Raw genomic sequence first — 22,618 nt, 5'->3', positions numbered from 1 at the left:
GTTAGGGATGGGGTTAGGTTTAGGGTTAGGGATGGGGTTAGATTTAGGGTTAGGGTTAGGGATGGGGTTAGGGTTAGGGTTAGGGATGGAGTTAGGTTTAGGGTTAGGGTTAGGGATGGGGTTAGATTTAGGGTTAGGGTTAGGGATGGGGTTAGGGTTAGGGTTAGGGATGGAGTTAGGGTTAGGGTTAGGGATGGAGTTAGGGTTAGGGTTAGGGTTAGGGTTAGGGATGGGGTTAGGTTTAGGGTTAGGGTTAGGGATGGGGTTAGGGTTAGGGTTAGGGTTAGCCAGGTAACTGCCTGGTATGAGTGAGAGGAGGGTGGAAGATTATACGAATATTCATATCTGCTGTAGATTGAAGACCTCCATCTCTTCTTAACGGTTCCTCCTTGAGACTTCTTCACCCCCACTACCCGCCTGTACTAACCCTAACCCTAACCCTAACCCTAACCCTAACCCTCCAGTTTGGCAAATTTTCCGGTTGGAATCGTCAAATCTGGTTTATGTGATTGAATGTACAGTTTGTAACAAACTGTATATTGGACAGACAAAAAACAAATTGCTACAACGTCTGAAACAACACATATATTATATTGATCGAACAGATAAAACAACTGAACTGTACATACATTTTCGGGAACATAGCACAAAGAGCATAGTGATTTCGGGACTTGAGTCTGGGGTAGGGTGGTCAAGGGCTCAGAGACTGTCTGCAGAAAGACGCTGGATTAAAAAATTAAGAACTATTTTGCCCAGCGGTCTAAATGAAGTGGAGTAAAAGCAAAACGTTTTTTTAAAGAAACCTAAAAATGTTTTTGTTTTGTTTTGGTCTTTTTAATAGAGATAAAGATCATGAGAAAAAGATATCTTTAAGGGATTCTGAAATTGGGAACGTACGCCAAGGTAGTATGTATGTGATTGGTGTGTGTAAATATGGGTGTTCTGTTTGTCGACATTGCATGAAATTATGCCCCCATTGATAGCACTTTAATACTAACAATTTATTTATTGAATGTGTTTGTGATTGATGTGTGTAAATATGGGTATCTTGTTTGTCAATATAGCATAAATGTATTTCCCCATTGATAGCACTTTAGACTAGCATGTATGGAATTATAATGGGCGTATGGTCCTTCCAACAAATTCGTTGAATTTGGAATCGGAATCGAAAAAGATATCTTTTCTCTAGACCGTTCCCTAAGATTAGCTACACCCTAGAGACCCAATGTCGTGGAAGGTGACACTGATGCCATTGTTGGTTAAAGTACACAAGTTCCAATTACTTATTTGAGGAAGAAGGTGTATGGGAGAATTTATGTGCCTGTGCTTCCTGCTCACCCCTTTGGGTAGCAGAACTCATTTTCCTTACCTAACCCTAACCCTAACCCTAACCCTAACCCTAACCCTAACCCTAACCCTAACCCTAACCCTAACCTCTAACCCTAACCCTAACCCTAACCCTAACCCTAACCCTAACCCTAACCCTAACCCTAACCCCTAACCCTAACCCTAACCCTAACCCTAACCCTAACCCTAACCCTAACCCTAACCCTAAACCCTAACCCTAACCCTAAACCCTAAACCCTAACCCTAACCCTAACCCTAACCCTAACCCTAACCCCTAACCCTAACCCTAACCCTAACCCTTTTTCCTTTTACATCAGCACTTTTGGTATGAAATATTATGTCATTATTTATTATAGTAAGTTTATATATATATATATATATATGTGTGTGTGTGTGTGTGTGTGTGTGTGTGTGGATGTTCAGACACAAAGAAAAGGACAAACACAATGTATACATTCTCCTTGATTTATTGTAATAGAAGGGAGGGTATACTATAGGCCAGTGCAATACAGACTAAGCAGTCATTGTAAATCTAGATATAAACTTCCCTAACCCTAACCCCTAACCCTAACCCTAACCCTAACCCTAACCCCTTTGGGTAGCAGAACTCATTTTCCTTACCTAACCCTAACCCTAACCCTAACCCTAACCCTAACCCTAACCCCTAACCCTAACCCTAACCCTAACCCTAACCCCTAACCCCTAACCCCTAACCCTAACCCTAACCCTAACCCAGCCCCACATCCCTGGACCTGTGTTAGGGGGTCAGAGACAGTTATCACTTAAGACTAACCTCAAGACCCACCTTTTTAGAACTGCATACGGTTGCCTTCAGCAGAGATCAGAGTCAGGCTGGGGATTTTAAATCATATTGGACTGTTCTTACTGTCTAGAATGTTTCAGATGTCTATTTTATTTTTATTCTATTGTTACTTTATTTTGTTGTTGTTTGTGATGTGAGCTGCTGTCACGCCTTAATGACCTATCTATCTGTATCTATGTAGATAGTGGTATGATGTGGCTGTGGGCTGAGCAGGGTGCTGTGGATATTCCAGCTTTTGATCAAGGCGACAGACAAGAGAGGTGGGAACACCGTCTCATGGCGCCCTCAGGTGGTCGTTAATGACACTATTGAAAATGGCCTAATGGGCTCACCCAGAGTGGTGGATTAGATTCTAATTAAATGTAATAATAAACCTAAAAGTGCCTCTGAATTTAGCAGCCATCTCCGGGTTAGGGGTGGGGTTAGGTTTAGGGTTAGGGTTAGGGGTGGGGTTAGGTTTAGGGTTAGGGATGGGGTTAGGGTTAGAGATGGGGTTAGATTTAGGGTTAGGGTTAGGGATGGGGTTAGGTTTAGGGTTAGGGATGGGGTTAGATTTAGGGTTAGGGTTAGGGATGGGGTTAGGGTTAGGGTTAGGGATGGAGTTAGGTTTAGGGTTAGGGTTAGGGATGGGGTTAGATTTAGGGTTAGGGTTAGGGATGGGGTTAGGGTTAGGGTTAGGGATGGAGTTAGGGTTAGGGTTAGGGATGGAGTTAGGGTTAGGGTTAGGGTTAGGGTTAGGGATGGGGTTAGGTTTAGGGTTAGGGTTAGGGATGGGGTTAGGGTTAGGGTTAGGGTTAGCCAGGTAACTGCCTGGTATGAGTGAGAGGAGGGTGGAAGATTATACGAATATTCATATCTGCTGTAGATTGAAGACCTCCATCTCTTCTTAACGGTTCCTCCTTGAGACTTCTTCACCCCCACTACCCGCCTGTACTAACCCTAACCCTAACCCTAACCCTAACCCTAACCCTCCAGTTTGGCAAATTTTCCGGTTGGAATCGTCAAATCTGGTTTATGTGATTGAATGTACAGTTTGTAACAAACTGTATATTGGACAGACAAAAAACAAATTGCTACAACGTCTGAAACAACACATATATTATATTGATCGAACAGATAAAACAACTGAACTGTACATACATTTTCGGGAACATAGCACAAAGAGCATAGTGATTTCGGGACTTGAGTCTGGGGTAGGGTGGTCAAGGGCTCAGAGACTGTCTGCAGAAAGACGCTGGATTAAAAAATTAAGAACTATTTTGCCCAGCGGTCTAAATGAAGTGGAGTAAAAGCAAAACGTTTTTTTAAAGAAACCTAAAAATGTTTTTGTTTTGTTTTGGTCTTTTTAATAGAGATAAAGATCATGAGAAAAAGATATCTTTAAGGGATTCTGAAATTGGGAACGTACGCCAAGGTAGTATGTATGTGATTGGTGTGTGTAAATATGGGTGTTCTGTTTGTCGACATTGCATGAAATTATGCCCCCATTGATAGCACTTTAATACTAACAATTTATTTATTGAATGTGTTTGTGATTGATGTGTGTAAATATGGGTATCTTGTTTGTCAATATAGCATAAATGTATTTCCCCATTGATAGCACTTTAGACTAGCATGTATGGAATTATAATGGGCGTATGGTCCTTCCAACAAATTCGTTGAATTTGGAATCGGAATCGAAAAAGATATCTTTTCTCTAGACCGTTCCCTAAGATTAGCTACACCCTAGAGACCCAATGTCGTGGAAGGTGACACTGATGCCATTGTTGGTTAAAGTACACAAGTTCCAATTACTTATTTGAGGAAGAAGGTGTATGGGAGAATTTATGTGCCTGTGCTTCCTGCTCACCCCTTTGGGTAGCAGAACTCATTTTCCTTACCTAACCCTAACCCTAACCCTAACCCTAACCCTAACCCTAACCCTAACCCTAACCCTAACCCTCTAACCCTAACCCTAACCCTAACCCTAACCCTAACCCTAACCCTAACCCTAACCCCTAACCCTAACCCTAACCCTAACCCTAACCCTAACCCTAACCCTAACCCTAACCCTAACCCTAAACCCTAACCCTAACCCTAAACCCTAAACCCTAACCCTAACCCTAACCCTAACCCTAACCCTAACCCCTAACCCTAACCCTAACCCTAACCCTTTTTCCTTTTACATCAGCACTTTTGGTATGAAATATTATGTCATTATTTATTATAGTAAGTTTATATATATATATATATATATGTGTGTGTGTGTGTGTGTGTGTGTGTGTGGATGTTCAGACACAAAGAAAAGGACAAACACAATGTATACATTCTCCTTGATTTATTGTAATAGAAGGGAGGGTATACTATAGGCCAGTGCAATACAGACTAAGCAGTCATTGTAAATCTAGATATAAACTTCCCTAACCCTAACCCCTAACCCTAACCCTAACCCTAACCCTAACCCCTTTGGGTAGCAGAACTCATTTTCCTTACCTAACCCTAACCCTAACCCTAACCCTAACCCTAACCCTAACCCCTAACCCTAACCCTAACCCTAACCCTAACCCCTAACCCCTAACCCCTAACCCTAACCCTAACCCTAACCCAGCCCCACATCCCTGGACCTGTGTTAGGGGGTCAGAGACAGTTATCACTTAAGACTAACCTCAAGACCCACCTTTTTAGAACTGCATATGGTTGCCTTCAGCAGAGATCAGAGTCAGGCTGGGGATTTTAAATCATATTGGACTGTTCTTACTGTCTAGAATGTTTCAGATGTCTATTTTATTTTTATTCTATTGTTACTTTATTTTGTTGTTGTTTGTGATGTGAGCTGCTGTCACGCCTTAATGACCTATCTATCTGTATCTATGTAGATAGTGGTATGATGTGGCTGTGGGCTGAGCAGGGTGCTGTGGATATTCCAGCTTTTGATCAAGGCGACAGACAAGAGAGGTGGGAACACCGTCTCATGGCGCCCTCAGGTGGTCGTTAATGACACTATTGAAAATGGCCTAATGGGCTCACCCAGAGTGGTGGATTAGATTCTAATTAAATGTAATAATAAACCTAAAAGTGCCTCTGAATTTAGCAGCCATCTCCGGGTTAGGGGTGGGGTTAGGTTTAGGGTTAGGGTTAGGGGTGGGGTTAGGTTTAGGGTTAGGGATGGGGTTAGGGTTAGAGATGGGGTTAGATTTAGGGTTAGGGTTAGGGATGGGGTTAGGTTTAGGGTTAGGGATGGGGTTAGATTTAGGGTTAGGGTTAGGGATGGGGTTAGGGTTAGGGTTAGGGATGGAGTTAGGTTTAGGGTTAGGGTTAGGGATGGGGTTAGATTTAGGGTTAGGGTTAGGGATGGGGTTAGGGTTAGGGTTAGGGATGGAGTTAGGGTTAGGGTTAGGGATGGAGTTAGGGTTAGGGTTAGGGTTAGGGTTAGGGATGGGGTTAGGTTTAGGGTTAGGGTTAGGGATGGGGTTAGGGTTAGGGTTAGGGTTAGCCAGGTAACTGCCTGGTATGAGTGAGAGGAGGGTGGAAGATTATACGAATATTCATATCTGCTGTAGATTGAAGACCTCCATCTCTTCTTAACGGTTCCTCCTTGAGACTTCTTCACCCCCACTACCCGCCTGTACTAACCCTAACCCTAACCCTAACCCTAACCCTAACCCTCCAGTTTGGCAAATTTTCCGGTTGGAATCGTCAAATCTGGTTTATGTGATTGAATGTACAGTTTGTAACAAACTGTATATTGGACAGACAAAAAACAAATTGCTACAACGTCTGAAACAACACATATATTATATTGATCGAACAGATAAAACAACTGAACTGTACATACATTTTCGGGAACATAGCACAAAGAGCATAGTGATTTCGGGACTTGAGTCTGGGGTAGGGTGGTCAAGGGCTCAGAGACTGTCTGCAGAAAGACGCTGGATTAAAAAATTAAGAACTATTTTGCCCAGCGGTCTAAATGAAGTGGAGTAAAAGCAAAACGTTTTTTTAAAGAAACCTAAAAATGTTTTTGTTTTGTTTTGGTCTTTTTAATAGAGATAAAGATCATGAGAAAAAGATATCTTTAAGGGATTCTGAAATTGGGAACGTACGCCAAGGTAGTATGTATGTGATTGGTGTGTGTAAATATGGGTGTTCTGTTTGTCGACATTGCATGAAATTATGCCCCCATTGATAGCACTTTAATACTAACAATTTATTTATTGAATGTGTTTGTGATTGATGTGTGTAAATATGGGTATCTTGTTTGTCAATATAGCATAAATGTATTTCCCCATTGATAGCACTTTAGACTAGCATGTATGGAATTATAATGGGCGTATGGTCCTTCCAACAAATTCGTTGAATTTGGAATCGGAATCGAAAAAGATATCTTTTCTCTAGACCGTTCCCTAAGATTAGCTACACCCTAGAGACCCAATGTCGTGGAAGGTGACACTGATGCCATTGTTGGTTAAAGTACACAAGTTCCAATTACTTATTTGAGGAAGAAGGTGTATGGGAGAATTTATGTGCCTGTGCTTCCTGCTCACCCCTTTGGGTAGCAGAACTCATTTTCCTTACCTAACCCTAACCCTAACCCTAACCCTAACCCTAACCCTAACCCTAACCCTAACCCTCTAACCCTAACCCTAACCCTAACCCTAACCCTAACCCTAACCCTAACCCTAACCCTAACCCTAACCCTAACCCCTAACCCTAACCCTAACCCTAACCCTAACCCTAACCCTAACCCTAACCCTAAACCCTAACCCTAACCCTAAACCCTAAACCCTAACCCTAACCCTAACCCTAACCCTAACCCTAACCCCTAACCCTAACCCTAACCCTAACCCTTTTTCCTTTTACATCAGCACTTTTGGTATGAAATATTATGTCATTATTTATTATAGTAAGTTTATATATATATATATATATATGTGTGTGTGTGTGTGTGTGTGTGTGTGTGGATGTTCAGACACAAAGAAAAGGACAAACACAATGTATACATTCTCCTTGATTTATTGTAATAGAAGGGAGGGTATACTATAGGCCAGTGCAATACAGACTAAGCAGTCATTGTAAATCTAGATATAAACTTCCCTAACCCTAACCCCTAACCCTAACCCTAACCCTAACCCTAACCCCTTTGGGTAGCAGAACTCATTTTCCTTACCTAACCCTAACCCTAACCCTAACCCTAACCCTAACCCTAACCCCTAACCCTAACCCTAACCCTAACCCTAACCCCTAACCCCTAACCCCTAACCCTAACCCTAACCCTAACCCAGCCCCACATCCCTGGACCTGTGTTAGGGGGTCAGAGACAGTTATCACTTAAGACTAACCTCAAGACCCACCTTTTTAGAACTGCATACGGTTGCCTTCAGCAGAGATCAGAGTCAGGCTGGGGATTTTAAATCATATTGGACTGTTCTTACTGTCTAGAATGTTTCAGATGTCTATTTTATTTTTATTCTATTGTTACTTTATTTTGTTGTTGTTTGTGATGTGAGCTGCTGTCACGCCTTAATGACCTATCTATCTGTATCTATGTAGATAGTGGTATGATGTGGCTGTGGGCTGAGCAGGGTGCTGTGGATATTCCAGCTTTTGATCAAGGCGACAGACAAGAGAGGTGGGAACACCGTCTCATGGCGCCCTCAGGTGGTCGTTAATGACACTATTGAAAATGGCCTAATGGGCTCACCCAGAGTGGTGGATTAGATTCTAATTAAATGTAATAATAAACCTAAAAGTGCCTCTGAATTTAGCAGCCATCTCCGGGTTAGGGGTGGGGTTAGGTTTAGGGTTAGGGTTAGGGGTGGGGTTAGGTTTAGGGTTAGGGATGGGGTTAGGGTTAGAGATGGGGTTAGATTTAGGGTTAGGGTTAGGGATGGGGTTAGGTTTAGGGTTAGGGATGGGGTTAGATTTAGGGTTAGGGTTAGGGATGGGGTTAGGGTTAGGGTTAGGGATGGAGTTAGGTTTAGGGTTAGGGTTAGGGATGGGGTTAGATTTAGGGTTAGGGTTAGGGATGGGGTTAGGGTTAGGGTTAGGGATGGAGTTAGGGTTAGGGTTAGGGATGGAGTTAGGGTTAGGGTTAGGGTTAGGGTTAGGGATGGGGTTAGGTTTAGGGTTAGGGTTAGGGATGGGGTTAGGGTTAGGGTTAGGGTTAGCCAGGTAACTGCCTGGTATGAGTGAGAGGAGGGTGGAAGATTATACGAATATTCATATCTGCTGTAGATTGAAGACCTCCATCTCTTCTTAACGGTTCCTCCTTGAGACTTCTTCACCCCCACTACCCGCCTGTACTAACCCTAACCCTAACCCTAACCCTAACCCTAACCCTCCAGTTTGGCAAATTTTCCGGTTGGAATCGTCAAATCTGGTTTATGTGATTGAATGTACAGTTTGTAACAAACTGTATATTGGACAGACAAAAAACAAATTGCTACAACGTCTGAAACAACACATATATTATATTGATCGAACAGATAAAACAACTGAACTGTACATACATTTTCGGGAACATAGCACAAAGAGCATAGTGATTTCGGGACTTGAGTCTGGGGTAGGGTGGTCAAGGGCTCAGAGACTGTCTGCAGAAAGACGCTGGATTAAAAAATTAAGAACTATTTTGCCCAGCGGTCTAAATGAAGTGGAGTAAAAGCAAAACGTTTTTTTAAAGAAACCTAAAAATGTTTTTGTTTTGTTTTGGTCTTTTTAATAGAGATAAAGATCATGAGAAAAAGATATCTTTAAGGGATTCTGAAATTGGGAACGTACGCCAAGGTAGTATGTATGTGATTGGTGTGTGTAAATATGGGTGTTCTGTTTGTCGACATTGCATGAAATTATGCCCCCATTGATAGCACTTTAATACTAACAATTTATTTATTGAATGTGTTTGTGATTGATGTGTGTAAATATGGGTATCTTGTTTGTCAATATAGCATAAATGTATTTCCCCATTGATAGCACTTTAGACTAGCATGTATGGAATTATAATGGGCGTATGGTCCTTCCAACAAATTCGTTGAATTTGGAATCGGAATCGAAAAAGATATCTTTTCTCTAGACCGTTCCCTAAGATTAGCTACACCCTAGAGACCCAATGTCGTGGAAGGTGACACTGATGCCATTGTTGGTTAAAGTACACAAGTTCCAATTACTTATTTGAGGAAGAAGGTGTATGGGAGAATTTATGTGCCTGTGCTTCCTGCTCACCCCTTTGGGTAGCAGAACTCATTTTCCTTACCTAACCCTAACCCTAACCCTAACCCTAACCCTAACCCTAACCCTAACCCTAACCCTAAACCCTAACCCTAAACCCTAACCCTAAACCCTAACCCTAAACCCTAACCCTAACCCTAACCCTAAACCCTAACCCTAACCCTAACCCTAACCCTAAACCCTAACCCTAACCCTAACCCTAACCCTAACCCTAACCCCTAACCCTAACCCTAACCCTAACCCTAACCCTAACCCCTAACCCTAACCCTAACCCTAACCCTAACCCTAACCCTAAACCCTAACCCTAACCCTAACCCTAACCCTAACCCTAACCCTAACCCTAACCCTAACCCCTAACCCTAACCCCTAACCCTAACCCTAACCCCTAACCCTAACCCTAACCCTAACCCTAACCCTAACCCTAACCCTAACCCTAACCCCTAACCCTAACCCCTAACCCTAACCCCTAACCCTAACCCTAACCCTAACCCTAACCCTAACCCTAACCCCTAACCCCTAACCCCTAACCCCTAACCCTAACCCTAACCCCTAACCCTAACCCTAACCCTAACCCCTAACCCTAACCCTAACCCTAACCCTAACCCTAACCCCTAACCCTAAACCCTGTGTTCAGACACAAAGAAAAGGACAAACACAATGTATACATTCTCCTTGATTTATTGTAATAGAAGGGAGGGTATACTATAGGCCAGTGCAATACAGACTAAGCAGTCATTGTAAATCTAGATATAAACTTCCCTAACCCTAACCCTAACCCTAACCCCTAACCCTAACCCTAACCCTCTAACCCTCTAACTCTAACCCTCTAACTCTCTAACCCTAACCCTAACCAATGATAACACTTCATATCGACCGTTTAACCAATGATAACAGCTGTGATGTTTAACCCCGCCCCGCTCCGCTCCGCAGTAAGGAGCTTCTCCCTGGACTGAGAGGAGGAGGACTAGGAGGAGGACTAGGAGGAGGACTAGGAGGAGGACTAGGAGGAGGACTAGGAGGAGGACTAGGAGGAGGACTGACAGGAGGAGGACTGACAGGAGGACTGACATGGCTGTAGAAGTGTATCTGGACTTACTGTCACAGCCTTGTCGAGCTGTGCACATATTTCTGAACTGCAACAAAATCCCACACACGGTGAAAACTGTCGCGCTACGGAAAGGTAAGTCACAACAACAACCACAACCACATCAACAACCACATCAACAACCACAACCACAATAACAACCACAACAACAACATGTATTTCCTACAGCTTCGCTTCGTTGGACAGCCTGGTGTCAGTCTACGGCTGCTCTGTTCATGTCGCTAGAAAACAGACACGACATTACGGCTAGAGAAAGGCTCTGGCTCCGGGTAATGATTTATCCTGTCGCTAAAAAACACAGTTCTCATCTAATGAACCGTATCGTTGAAGTCAGTCAGTCAGTCAGTCAGTCAGTCAGTCTTGTCCCGCATTGAATTTACTACCTTTGGACTTTGTCCCACTTGGCAAGGCGAGATCAGCCTGCGGTCTGAATCACAACACCAGTCGGCTACTGTGTGTTGTACCACTACCCCTCTGTACACGTCCTCTACTGGAATAATAAAAAATCATTTTAAAAATAATTTAAAAAATTAAATTAAATTTAAAAAAAACTTATTCTAGCATTGTGACTGCCAGCGGCCCCAGGTCCAAGCATAGATTGTTGCTGATGATGATTGATGGATAGATGATTGACTTACTTTAGACAAATGTACTTGTTTGTAAGTCGCTTTGGATGAAAGCATCTGCTAAATGTCAAAAATACCCCTAACCCTAAAATGTAAATGTAGTGTAGTGTGTATTGTACTGTAGTGTGTAGTGTGTAGTGTAGAGTAGTGTGTAGTGTGTTGAGTAGTGTGTAGTCTGTAGTGTGTTGTGTAGTGTGTAGTCTGTAGTGTGTTGTGTAGTGTGTAGAGTAGTGTGTTGTGTAGAGTAGTGTGTAGTTTGTATGGTGTAGCATAGTTTGTTGTGTGCTAAGATCTTCTTATATGACACATCCACATATAAACATCTGTGTGTGTGCAGTACAGCAATATTTGGGTCAGCAGTTTCTACAATAACAACAAAGCTGGAATTTCATCAACAACACATGTTTGTTTCCACCCAGGAGAAAACACCAGGCCAGAGTTCACACAGCTCAACCCTATGCAGAAGGTTCCAGTCATGGTAGACAATGGTTTCATCCTGACCGAGAGGTAAGATTACTACTGAAGCTTTAATTCATCTAGTGACCACTAGACTAGACAATACAACACTATACTATACTAGACTATACTAGACTAGACTAGACTAGACTAGACTAGACTACACAAGACTGGACTAGACTAGACTAGACAATACAACACTATACTAGACTAGACTAGACTAGACTACACAAGACTGGACTAGTCTAGACTAGACTACACAAGACTAGACTAGACTAGACTACACAAGACTGGACTAGACTAGACTAGACTACACAAGACTAGACTAGACTACACAAGACTGGACTAGACTAGACTGGACTACACAAGACTAGACTAGACTACACAAGACTAGACTAGACTACACAAGACTAGACTAGACTAGACTACACAAGACTAGACTAGACTACACAAGACTGGACTATAGACTACACAAGACTAGACTAGACTACACAAGACTGGACTAGACTAGACTAGACAATACGACACTAGACTAGACTAGACTACACAAGACTAGACTACACTAGACTAGACTAGACTACACAAGACTAGACTATAGTAGACAATACTCTACTAGACTAGACTACACAAGACAATACTAGACTAGATTAAATTAGATTATACTAGACAATACCAGACTAGACTGTATGGTGTTGTAACTCTGTCATGGTGTTGGATGGTGTTGTAACTCTGTCATGGTGTTGTAACTCTGTCATGGTGTTGTATGGTGTTGTAACTCTGTCATGGTGTTGTAGTGACGCCATTCTGAAGTACCTGTCCAGCAGAGAAGAGGTGCCTGACCACTGGTACCCTCGTCAGCCAGAGAGGAGGGCCAGAGTGGACGAGTACACCGCCTGGCACCACACACACACACGACCACACGCTGCCAGAGTCTTTATACTGGAGGTAAGACACACACACACACACACACACACACACACGACCACACGCTGCCAGAGTCTTTATACTGGAGGTAAGACACACACACACACACACACACATGACCGCACGCTGCCAGGGTCTTTATACTGGACATAAGACACACACACACATGCACACACACAGGGTCTTTGTGTAGGTGCCTTACCTCCAGTATACACATACACACAGGGCTGTATGTGTGTGTTGCTGTGGTAACACGTATGTGTTGCTTGGGTAACAGGGCTGTATGTGTTGCTGGGGTAACAGGTGTGTGTTGCTGGGGTTACAGGGCTGTGTTGTGGTAACAGGTGTGTGTTGCTGGGGTAACAGGTGTGTGTTGCTGTGGTAACAGGTGCTGCTGCCTCGTATGAGCGGCCAGCCCTCAGAGGAAGGGAAGGTGGCGAGGGCGTTGGCAGAGCTGGGAGGAACGCTGGACAAGATGGATGCCATGTTCCTGAAGAGACAGCCCTTCCTCTGTGGTGATGACATCACTCTGGCTGACCTGCTGGCTGTGTGTGAACTGATGCAGGTGAGGGGGGGGGGGTAGTTAGTAGGGTTGGGTAGAGGGTTATCGTAGTTATGTTAGGGTTAAGTAGAGGGTTAAGTAGTTATGTTAGGGTTAAGTAGAGGGTTAAGTAGTTATGTTAGGGTTAGGTAGAGGGTTAAGTAGTTATGTTAGGGTTAGGTAGAGGGTTATAGTAGTTATGTTAGGGTTAAGTAGTTATGTTAGGTAGAGGGTTATAGTAGTTATTTTTGGGTTAGGTAGAGGGTTAAGTAGTTATTTTTGGGTTAAGTAGTTATGTTAAGGTTAAGTAGTTATGTTAGGGTTAGGTAGAGGTACCTAACCCTATACCTGCAAGGTATTTAACTCCTGCTCACCTTGGACCAGGACTAATACATTTGGGATTGAGTGGTGAAACCTGTCTGGTCGTTAACTGATCGTCAGGTGGGAGGGGCTGCTACCCTGCTAGTCATCAGCAATCACAGAATCTGCATTTCTATCTTGACGGTCATGGAGCGACCGCCTCTGCGACAGCCTCCTGACACAAAGACGAAGGAGTCAATCTGTGGAGTCCATCGATGAAGGCTTGAGAGGAAGGCCATACTACTAAGTATTTTTATTCTATTTGATTCTTTTTTCACTACTCTGTGTGTATTGAGTGCTACCTACATTGTATTGCCCACAAACCCTCTCTCTCTATACCGGCAAATATCACAATGTGCTTCCTCCCCATTCCTGTTATTTCATCGCTCAGGAGGACACATCGACGTTACGCCTCCCCTTGCAACCATTCCAATCTAATGTACCCACCATGCTCAACTGACTACAACCTCACTGTCACGGGAAGGACTTTGGAACTGCCAGTCAGCAGTCCAGAAATCAGAGGCTATCTCAGCTTACGCCTGCTTCATGTCCCTTTACTTCCTTGCCCTCACAGAGACATGGATTACACCAGAGAACACAGCTACTCCGACAGTCCTCTCTGATGCCTACTCCTTTTCTCATTCCTCTAGACTTTCTGGTCGAGGGGGAGGCACAGGACTCCTCATCTCACCTAAGTGGTCACATCATGTCCTTCCCCTGTCACTTTTTGGTCCAAACACTTGTGATCTCTCGCTTTGACTACTGCAATGCACTCTTGGCCGGTCTCCCCGCCTCCTCCATCAGGCCTCTGCAGCTCATCCAGAACGCTGCCGTCTGTCTGGTGTTCAATCTCCCCAAATTCCCCCATGTCATTCACCTCCTCCGCACCCTCCACTGGCTCCCGGTAGCAGCTCGCATCAGATTCAAGACCCTGGTGCTCGCCTACCAGGCGGCAAAGGGAACAGCTCCTCCCTACTTGCAAGCAATGGTCAGCCCACAAACCCCGGCCCGATCACTCCGCTCTTCCACCTCGGCTGGCCGCCTGGCACCGCCGCCTCTACATGGATGCAGCAGCCGCACTACTCGGTCACGGCTTTTCGCTGTGCTTGCGCCCTGCTGGTGGAATGAGCTTCCCGCTGCTGTCATGACTGCAGAGTCACTACCAGTCTTCCGCCGTAGATTGAAGACCCATCTCTTCAGGCTACATCGGTCCCTCCTAAAGACCTCTTCACCCCCACTACAAGTTTCTCTCCTGTTAATAAAAAAAAAAGTCCTTCTTCTAGCATTGTGACTGCCAATGGCCCCTGGTCTGAGAATTGATTACTTTATCTTACGATGACTGGTGGATAGATGATTTTTGCGTCTGCTAAATGCCATAAATGTAAATGTTATAGTAGTTATGATTTTTGCTCCTCCAGCCTCTAGGTGGCGGCAGAGACGTCCTGACGGACCGGCCCAGCCTGCTGCGGTGGAGGGGGCGTGTCCAGGCGGCGCTCAGACACTCCTTCGATGAGGCACATTGCGTTCTCTACCGCCTTCGAGACACGGCCAAGCTGTGAGTGAGAGAGAGACTTACCACAGTTCCTGTCTAACTGAAGGAGCAGGTCTGATTATAATCAGGATTCCAGAACATGGAGATATTTAAAATAACCGCTTTTCAATAATCAACAACTGTGAAGAATTATGGATGTAAAATCTGTGATATTGGGATACAAACAATTAAAAAAAGACAATGAAAAATATAAAGTTGGTTTATTCCATAACAATACAAAAATGTACAGAAACAATTATATACAAAAACCAGAGGTAACTGAATCCAATTGGTTGACAGTACTTTTGACTCAGAAGGAATTATGTAGCGTTGAACGGATGTTAAGTCATGTGTTCTGGGGGGGGGGTGCTCTCCTCTTGGACGGCTGTTCCTCCTTGTCTTCCTCTCTTGTCCTCTTCCTGCTGCTGGAGGCCTGGAGTCTCACACACACAGTACAGTAAGACAACATGCCATTCAGTTAAACCAACTCTATCTGTGCTAACTACAACAACATAGAAGTGTGTTACCATGGCGTCCGGGGAGGCGTGTGATTGGTCAGGGAACATGACGTCTCTGGCCGTCGCCCTCATCTCAGCATCCTGCAGATGGAACCACCGTTAGATTACCCAGGGGTCACGACCCTGACCCCAACCCAGGGGTCAACCCCAACCCTAACCCATTAGATTACAGCGTTTCAGTTTGTTATTTTTTCAACCATCAGCAGCTCTGCCATCTTACAAGATATTATTGTAATATCATCGTCTATATTATTAATAATATCATCTTAACATCATCAAGGTAAAGCTGATCACCTGATCACCTGACCACCTAACCCTAACCCTAACATCATCAAGGTAAAACTGATCACCTGATCACCTAACCCTAACTGATCACCTAACCCTAATCTCCCAGAGGGAGTTTATTATTATTGACCTTCATAGACGTGAGGCTTCACCATGGCAACGGTCAAAACCTGTTCCATCAACAATATTCAGTCCTAAAAGGTTATTGTTATGATGATGGTGATTATGGGCGACTGCACGTCAGATTAAGTGTTAGTCATCAAAACAACTAAACCGTCCTCGACTAACCGCCAGTCAACAGGTATTCATGACGCCATCATGTTGTTGATATGTTCTTAATATTCAACTAAAAATGTTCCCATGAATAAACTGCTGAAATGAACTCAGTTAGAATGTCCCGCCCACCTGATGTTTAAATGGAATGTGATTGGTTAAAGCAACATTGACAGGTTGAGAGAGAGAAGAAGAAAGTTTTTATAGCAAATTTTATTTGCTATATGATCAATCGGCCAACACCATGACCCGGTAACCATGGTAACAACCCTCAGACCCAGTTGGACCATCTTTACTCCCCCTCACCATGGTAAGGAAACCATGGTAACAGGCCTCTCACCATCATCCAGGGATGCTGCAGCGCTTGATCGATGGTCAGACGCTGGGAGGGGTTCACCACCAGCAGCCGGCCAATCAGGTCCTTGGCTGAGGATCAATAACATGTCATCCTTGGGTCAGACATAACCTAGGAAACCTAATCTACAGCCTGTAGGAAAACAGCCATGTAAGGGGGTAGTTGTAGTGGGGTAGTTCATGAGGGGGGGGGGTAGTTGTAGTGGGGTTGGGGTAGTTAGTGAGAGGGTGGGGTAATTATATTTACCTTCTTTGGAGACCTTGTCCCATTTGGAGGGGATGAAGGTGTAGATGCCCTGAGTGATCTGGTCTCTGACAGACATCTGGGCCACGTCCTTATGGAACGGAGGGTAACCTCCCAGGCTGGAAGACAGACAGGTAACTGTTACAGGCAGACAGCTAACTGTTACAGACAGATACGTAACTGTTACAGGTAGACAGACAGTTAACTGTTACAGACAGACAGACAGGTAACTGTTACAGAAATACAGACAGGTAACTGTTACAGGCAGGCAGGTAACTGTTACAGGCATACAGACAGGTAACTGTTACAGAAATACAGACAGGTAACTGTTACAGGCAGACAGACAGGTAACTGTTACAGGCAGGCAGGTAACTGTTACAGGCAGACAGACAGACAGGTAACTGTTGCAGGCAAACAGACAGGTAACACCAAAGCTAAAGGCTGAATGACTCAACAGCTCTTTGTTATCGAAATATACAAACATGAGAACAAATGAGAGGAAATGGCCTTTTAATCAAACCAGGAAGCCGCTAATTCAGAACGGCGGGCTCACTCCCCCCCTAAAGCTGCTTGTAGTTTTCAAAACCATATGACCCCCAAATACATCGATGTTGTCACAGTGTGATCTGGACAGCAATTTTGGAGGGGCACTTAGTGGCGTAGCACACTAATGCGCTTACCACGTAATCGCAAGGTTCCTGGTTCGATTCTGTCATCCCTCCTCTCTCTCTCCCATCCTTCCTGTCAATCTCTACTGTCTCTATCCCAATAAAGCAGAAATGCCCTAAAAACATATTCAAAAAGAACAAACAAAAGAAAATGGTGAAGTGTCCCTTTATAAAAACAGCAGTCTGAGATAATCCACACAGCAGACTGTTCACCTACCAGACGAACAGCTGAGGTCACATGACCACCTACCAGACGAACAGCAGGACTCCGAGACTCCAGTAGTCGACGGCGGGGCCGTAACCCGTGGTGACAGCGTGGGTGAAGACCTCGGGGGCGAGGTAGGTGGGCGTGCCGCACAGCGTCCGCATCAGAGACGCCTCCTCCACGATACGGGACTGGTTGAAGTCTGTGATCTGTCAACACAGGTGGTGGTGATGTTGGTGTTGGTGGTGATGGTGGAAGTGGAGGTGGTGGTGGTGGAGGTGGTGATGGTTGTTGTTGTTGATGATGGTTATTGTTGATGGTGGTGATGGGTGTTGGTGGAGGTGGTGGTGGTGGAAGTGGTGATGGTTGTTGTTGTTGATGATGATGGTTATTGTTGATGGTGGTGTTGGTGGAGGTGGTGGTGTTGTTGTTGGTGGTGATGGTTGTTGTTGTTGATGATGATGGTTGGTGTTGGTGGTGGTGGTGTAGTTGGTGGTGTTGGTGTAGTTGGTGTTGGTGTAGTTGGTGGTGGTGTAGTTGGTGTTGTTAGTGGTGTAGTTGGTGGTGGTGGAGGAGCTTACTGCTTGTATGTTGGTGCTAGTATAGCATGTTAGTGCTAGTATAGTATGTTAGTGCTAGTATAGCATGTTAGTGCTAGTATAGCATGTTGGTGCTAGTATAGCATGTTAGTGCTAGTATAGCATGTTAGTGCTAGTATAGTATGTTAGTGCTAGTATAGCATGTTAGTGCTAGTATAGCACGTTGGGGTAGAGAGCTGTTACCTTTATGAGACAGACGTCGTCATGAGAAGACAGAAGAACGTTCTCAGGTTTCAGGTCCCGGTGGACGATGCCGTTACTGTGCAGATACTGGAGAAGAAGAGAGATAGAGGACGTGTAGTAAATAAGGTCGGGTTAGGGTCGGGTAAGGGTTAGGGTAAGGTTAGGGTCAGGTATGGGTCAGGTCAGGGTCAGTTCAGGTTTGGGTTAGGGTCAGGTTTGGATTAGGTTAGGGTCAGGTCAGGTTAGGGTCAGGTTTGGGTCAGGTTTGGGTTAGGTCAGGTTACCTGTACTGCTTTCAACATCTGGTAGAAATACAGCTTTGCAATTGGCTCCTTGAGTTGTTGTTTAGCTTTGACCCTGTCAAACAGTTCTCCACCCTCCATACTGAAACACACACACACACACACACTTCACATAACTATAAACAGTTAGCTGCTGAATAAAAGCCTTTCTAACATCTTCACTCACAACTCCAGAACGATGTAATAAGAGTCTTCTTCACTCACAACTCCAGAACGATGTAATAAGAGTCTTCTGTGTGGAAGAAGTCTTCTGTCCTGATCAGACAGGGCTGAGGAGAGGGGGAGGAGAAGGGAGGAGAGGGGAGGAGGAGGATGGGAGGAGAGGGGGAGGGGAGGAGAGGGGGAGGAGGAGGATGGGAGGAGAGGGGAGGAGGAGGATGGGAGGAGAGGGGGAGAGGGGAGGAGGAGAGGAGGGAGGGGAGGAGGAGAGGAGGGGAGGAGAGGGGGAGAGGAGAGGAGGGAGGGGGAGGAGGAGAGGAGGAGGAGTGAGGGGGAGAGGAGAGGAGGAGGAGTGAGGGGGAAAGGGGAGGAGGAGGAGAGGGGAGGGGGAGGAGGAGGGGGAGGAGAAGGGGAGGAGAAGGGGAGGAGAAGGGGAGGAGAGGGGAGGAGGAGGATGGGAGGAGAGGGGGGGAGGAGAGGGGGGAGGATGGGAGGAGAGGGGGAGGGGGAGGAGAAGGGGAGGAAGGGGAGGGGGAGGAGAGGGGGAGGAGAAGGGGAGGAGGGGGAGGAGAAGGGGAGGAAGGGGAGGAGTGAGGGGGAAAGGGGAGGAGGAGAGGGGAGGAGGAGGAGAGGGGAGGAGGAGGAGAGGGGAGGAGGAGGAGAGGGGGATGAACAGACGTATAAGTCAAACAAACATGAATCCATAATGTACAGAAACAGCAGATGAACACAGCAGGGTTAACTAGTCTGGATGGGTTAGGGTTAACTAGTCTGGATGGGTTAGGGTTAACTAGTCTGGATGGGTTAGGGTTAGGGTTAACTAGTCTGGATGGGTTAGGGTTAACTCTAGTCTGGATGGGTTAGGGTTAACTAGTCTGGATGGGTTAGGGTTAACTAGTCTGGATGGGTTAGGGTTAGGGTTAACTAGTCTGGATGGGTTAGGGTTAGGGTTAACTAGTCTGGATGCGTTAGGGTTAACTAGTCTGGATGGGTTAGGGTTAACTAGTCTGGATGGGTTAGGGTTAGGGTTAACTCTAGTCTGGATGGGTTAGGGTTAACTAGTCTGGATGGGTTAGGGTTAACTAGTCTGGATGGGTTAGGGTTAACTAGTCTGGATGGGTTAGGGTTAGGGTTAACTAGTCTGGATGGGTTAGGGTTAGGGTTAACTAGTCTGGATGCGTTAGGGTTAACTAGTCTGGATGGGTTAGGGTTAACTAGTCTGGATGGGTTAGGGTTAACTAGTCTGGATGGGTTAGGGTTAGGGTTAACTAGTCTGGATGGATTAGGGTTAACTAGTCTGGATGGGTTAGGGTTAACTAGTCTGGATGGGTTAGGGTTAACTAGTCTGGATGGGTTAGGGTTAACTCCAGGGTATCTCTGACCTACATGGTCAATCTTCTGCAGGATCTCGATCTCTCGCTCAGCATTTCTTGTTGCAGTCTATTATTTCAAAAAGACAAAAATATGTTTTTTAAACACTGCCAAAAGAAAAGAATAGAAATGATCTTTGACACACACACACACACACACACACACACACACACACACACACACACACACACACACACACACACACACACACGTCTACAGCAGAATAGGGAGCCTCACCCCGACAGAAGGGAAGTCCTTCTTGTTGATGGTCTTCACCGCCACCTTCTTACAGGAACTCCTCTCAAACGCCAGCTTCACCTCCCCACACACCCCCCTGGAACACACACCCACACACAACATCAACTACACACACACACCCCCCTGGAACACACACCCACACACAACATCAACTACACACACACACCCCCCTGGAACACACACCCACACACAACATCAACTACACACACACACCCCCCTGGAACACACACCCACACACAACATCAACTACACACACACAACATCAACTACACACACACACCCCCCTGGAACACACACCCACACACAACATCAACTACACACACACACCCCCCTGGAACACACACCCACACACAACATCAACTACACACACACATACCCCTGGAACACACACCCACACACAACATCAACTACATACACACACCCACACACAACATCAACTACACACCCACACACACCCCTGGAACACACAGCAACATCAACTATACACACATACACCCCACACACACACACCCCTGGAACACACAGCAACATCAACTATACACACATACACCCCACACACACACACACACGGTTGATTTACACTCCAATCTTCCTGGTTATCAGGTACTTCTCACTGAACTCTCTGGGCAGGTTGGACTGTTCATCTGCCATCAGGTCTATGAAGACGAACACTACAGAGAGAGAGAGAGAGGGGGGGGGGGGGGGGTTAGAGAGAGAGAGGAGAGGGGGGGGGGGTTAGAGAGAGAGAGGAGAGGGGGGGGGGGTTAGAGAGAAAGGGGGGGGGGTTAGGGTTAGAGAGGGTTAGGGTTAGAGGGTTAGGGTTAGAGAGGGTTAGGGTTAGAGGGTTAGGGTTTGAGGGTTAGGAGTACCTTTGTTGCGGCTGTCAGCGAGGGCTAACTCTGCGTTGTTGGCTAGAGGCAACCGTTTTCCTCTTCCAACCATTTTCCCATCAAGAAAGGTTCCGTTGCCACTGGTGTCTTCAACGTACACAGTCCTGTCCTCCTGCAGCAGGGAGGGACGGAGCAACACTGACACAACAACATCAACCAAGGAATGAAAACGCTCTGGCTAGGTAGCCTAGCCTGACTAGCTACCTACCCTGAATATCCTGAAGTGCTTCTTGCTGTAGGTGCCAAACCAGGGAGAGGCTTTGACAACAGGGTCATCAAAACTGTAGTGACATTTAGAGTCCCGGCCAAACGTGTACTCCTGGTCAACACAGTCTGAAAACACAGCATCAGTCACACCATGGGTTAGGGTTAGAGAGGGTTAGGGTTAGAGAGGGTTAGGGTTACAGAGGGTTAAGCTGGTCCACACAGGCCTGGGAAACACACACACAGTTACTGGCACGAATGGACACACATGAAGAATCTTACAGTCAACATCATAAACCCTCACAGAGCGATGACTATATACAGTATACAATGAATGGGTAGCCAGAGAGTCAGGGGACAAGCTGCCTCAAGCTACAGAAACAGGACGTGGGCTATTCTGGCACACAGAGCTACTAATGTTCCAGGTAGGTTGAGGTCACAGTACTCACTGTGGGCTTTGAAGCCTCTCTCCATGGGCAGCAGGCGGCCCCAGGGCTGCAGGTCCGGCTCCTCTGGGATGGAGGCCAGGTCTCTGACCGGGATGGTGTCCACCGAGCTCAGGGTCCCCGACGACGACGACTGACTGGCTGAACCCGGGGCGGAAGAGGAGCTGGACCCGCTTGGCTGGGACTGGGTCTGGGACTGGGACTGGGACTGGGACTGGGACCCGGTATCTGGGTTTTCTTTGGACATGGTTCTAAGTAACAGAAAATCACAAATTCAACAACGCTTGCAGCTAAATGAGGCTTGTGTCCAGTGCGCAGATCCGAAGGTTAATTGCGCATTTACATGCTTTGGACAATTAATTCACGTACAGTCAATTAGTTAGACTAATGGAGAATCGACAGATGTATCCTAGCTATGGACGGTAGCTGCTACTACACTCACATAAATCTGCTACATTTAACAAGTCCTCAGAACATCGTAAACCTTTCCATTTAATTGTGTTTTCGGCAGGCTAGCGCAGTTAGCTAGCGTACCGTACAGAGACACAGGTTACCAAACTGAGATAGGGACCAGACAGACAGACAGGTTAACAGACAGACAGAACTCACCAGACTCAGACTCGCTGCTGAAGGTAAACTCGTGGAGGTTTTGCCCAGATGTCAGCGGAGAGAAACCTTGGCATAATGGGAAATGTAGTCCTTCTAACCAGCCAACGAGACGTTTAGGAGTATCCACATGATCA

General features: G+C 45.6%; 2 protein-coding genes across 5 annotated transcripts; one reads left to right on the top strand and one right to left on the bottom strand.

The window, feature by feature from the left end:
• The first annotated feature begins 10,367 nt into the window (after positions 1–10,367).
• On the top strand, positions 10,368–15,089 carry gstt2 (glutathione S-transferase theta 2). Of its 2 annotated transcripts, none has more exons than XM_083673688.1 (5): positions 10,368–10,553; positions 11,524–11,611; positions 12,382–12,505; positions 12,873–13,049; positions 14,804–15,089. In XM_083673688.1, exons 1-5 carry the CDS (start codon positions 10,442–10,444, stop codon positions 14,942–14,944), a joined length of 642 nt encoding a protein of 213 aa, XP_083529814.1. In that variant the 5' UTR covers positions 10,368–10,441; the 3' UTR covers positions 14,945–15,089. The 2 variants fall into 2 exon arrangements, with proteins under 2 accessions (XP_083529814.1, XP_083529813.1); XM_083673687.1 differs by having other exon boundaries at positions 12,355–12,505.
• Positions 15,090–15,120: 31 nt separating this feature from the next.
• Positions 15,121–22,531, bottom strand: chek2 (checkpoint kinase 2). Of its 3 annotated transcripts, XM_083673684.1 has the most exons (15): positions 22,485–22,531; positions 21,879–22,126; positions 21,434–21,558; positions 21,205–21,337; positions 20,916–21,006; positions 20,315–20,411; positions 20,093–20,146; positions 18,752–18,816; positions 18,530–18,629; positions 18,246–18,332; positions 17,509–17,672; positions 16,594–16,709; positions 16,333–16,418; positions 15,444–15,515; positions 15,121–15,349 (listed from the first exon to the last, which is right to left on the bottom strand). In XM_083673684.1, the coding sequence occupies exons 2-15, from the start codon at positions 22,120–22,122 to the stop codon at positions 15,263–15,265; spliced, it is 1,521 nt and encodes a 506-aa protein (XP_083529810.1). In that variant the 5' UTR covers positions 22,123–22,126; positions 22,485–22,531; the 3' UTR covers positions 15,121–15,262. The 3 variants fall into 3 exon arrangements, with proteins under 3 accessions (XP_083529810.1, XP_083529811.1, XP_083529812.1); XM_083673685.1 differs by lacking the exon at positions 22,485–22,531 and having other exon boundaries at positions 21,879–22,425; XM_083673686.1 differs by lacking the exons at positions 15,121–15,349; positions 15,444–15,515 and having other exon boundaries at positions 16,389–16,479.
• Positions 22,532–22,618: the final 87 nt, after the last annotated feature.

Source organism: Argentina silus, assembly GCF_951799395.1.
Source record: "Argentina silus genome assembly, chromosome: 7".
In the NCBI taxonomy this organism is placed as follows: domain Eukaryota; kingdom Metazoa; phylum Chordata; class Actinopteri; order Argentiniformes; family Argentinidae; genus Argentina; species Argentina silus.
This window is presented reverse-complemented; position numbering and strand designations above follow the sequence as displayed.

Bases quoted from the DNA above. Each gene is read 5' to 3' on its own strand.
- gstt2 (XM_083673687.1), top strand. From the start codon at position 10,442: ATGGCTGTAGAAGTGTATCTGGACTTACTGTCACAGCCTTGTCGAGCT. The intron at 10,554-11,523 runs GTAAGTCACAAC...GTTTCCACCCAG, and splicing joins AACTGTCGCGCTACGGAAAG to GAGAAAACACCAGGCCAGAG. The intron at 13,050-14,803 runs GTGAGGGGGGGG...TTGCTCCTCCAG, and splicing joins CTGTGTGTGAACTGATGCAG to CCTCTAGGTGGCGGCAGAGA.
- chek2 (XM_083673684.1), bottom strand. From the start codon at position 22,122: ATGTCCAAAGAAAACCCAGATACCGGGTCCCAGTCCCAGTCCCAGTCC. The intron at 21,338-21,433 runs GTAGGTAGCTAG...TCCCTGCTGCAG, and splicing joins AGCACTTCAGGATATTCAGG to GAGGACAGGACTGTGTACGT. The intron at 16,710-17,508 runs GTAGGTGGTCAT...TCTGTCTTCCAG, and splicing joins GGAGTCCTGCTGTTCGTCTG to CCTGGGAGGTTACCCTCCGT.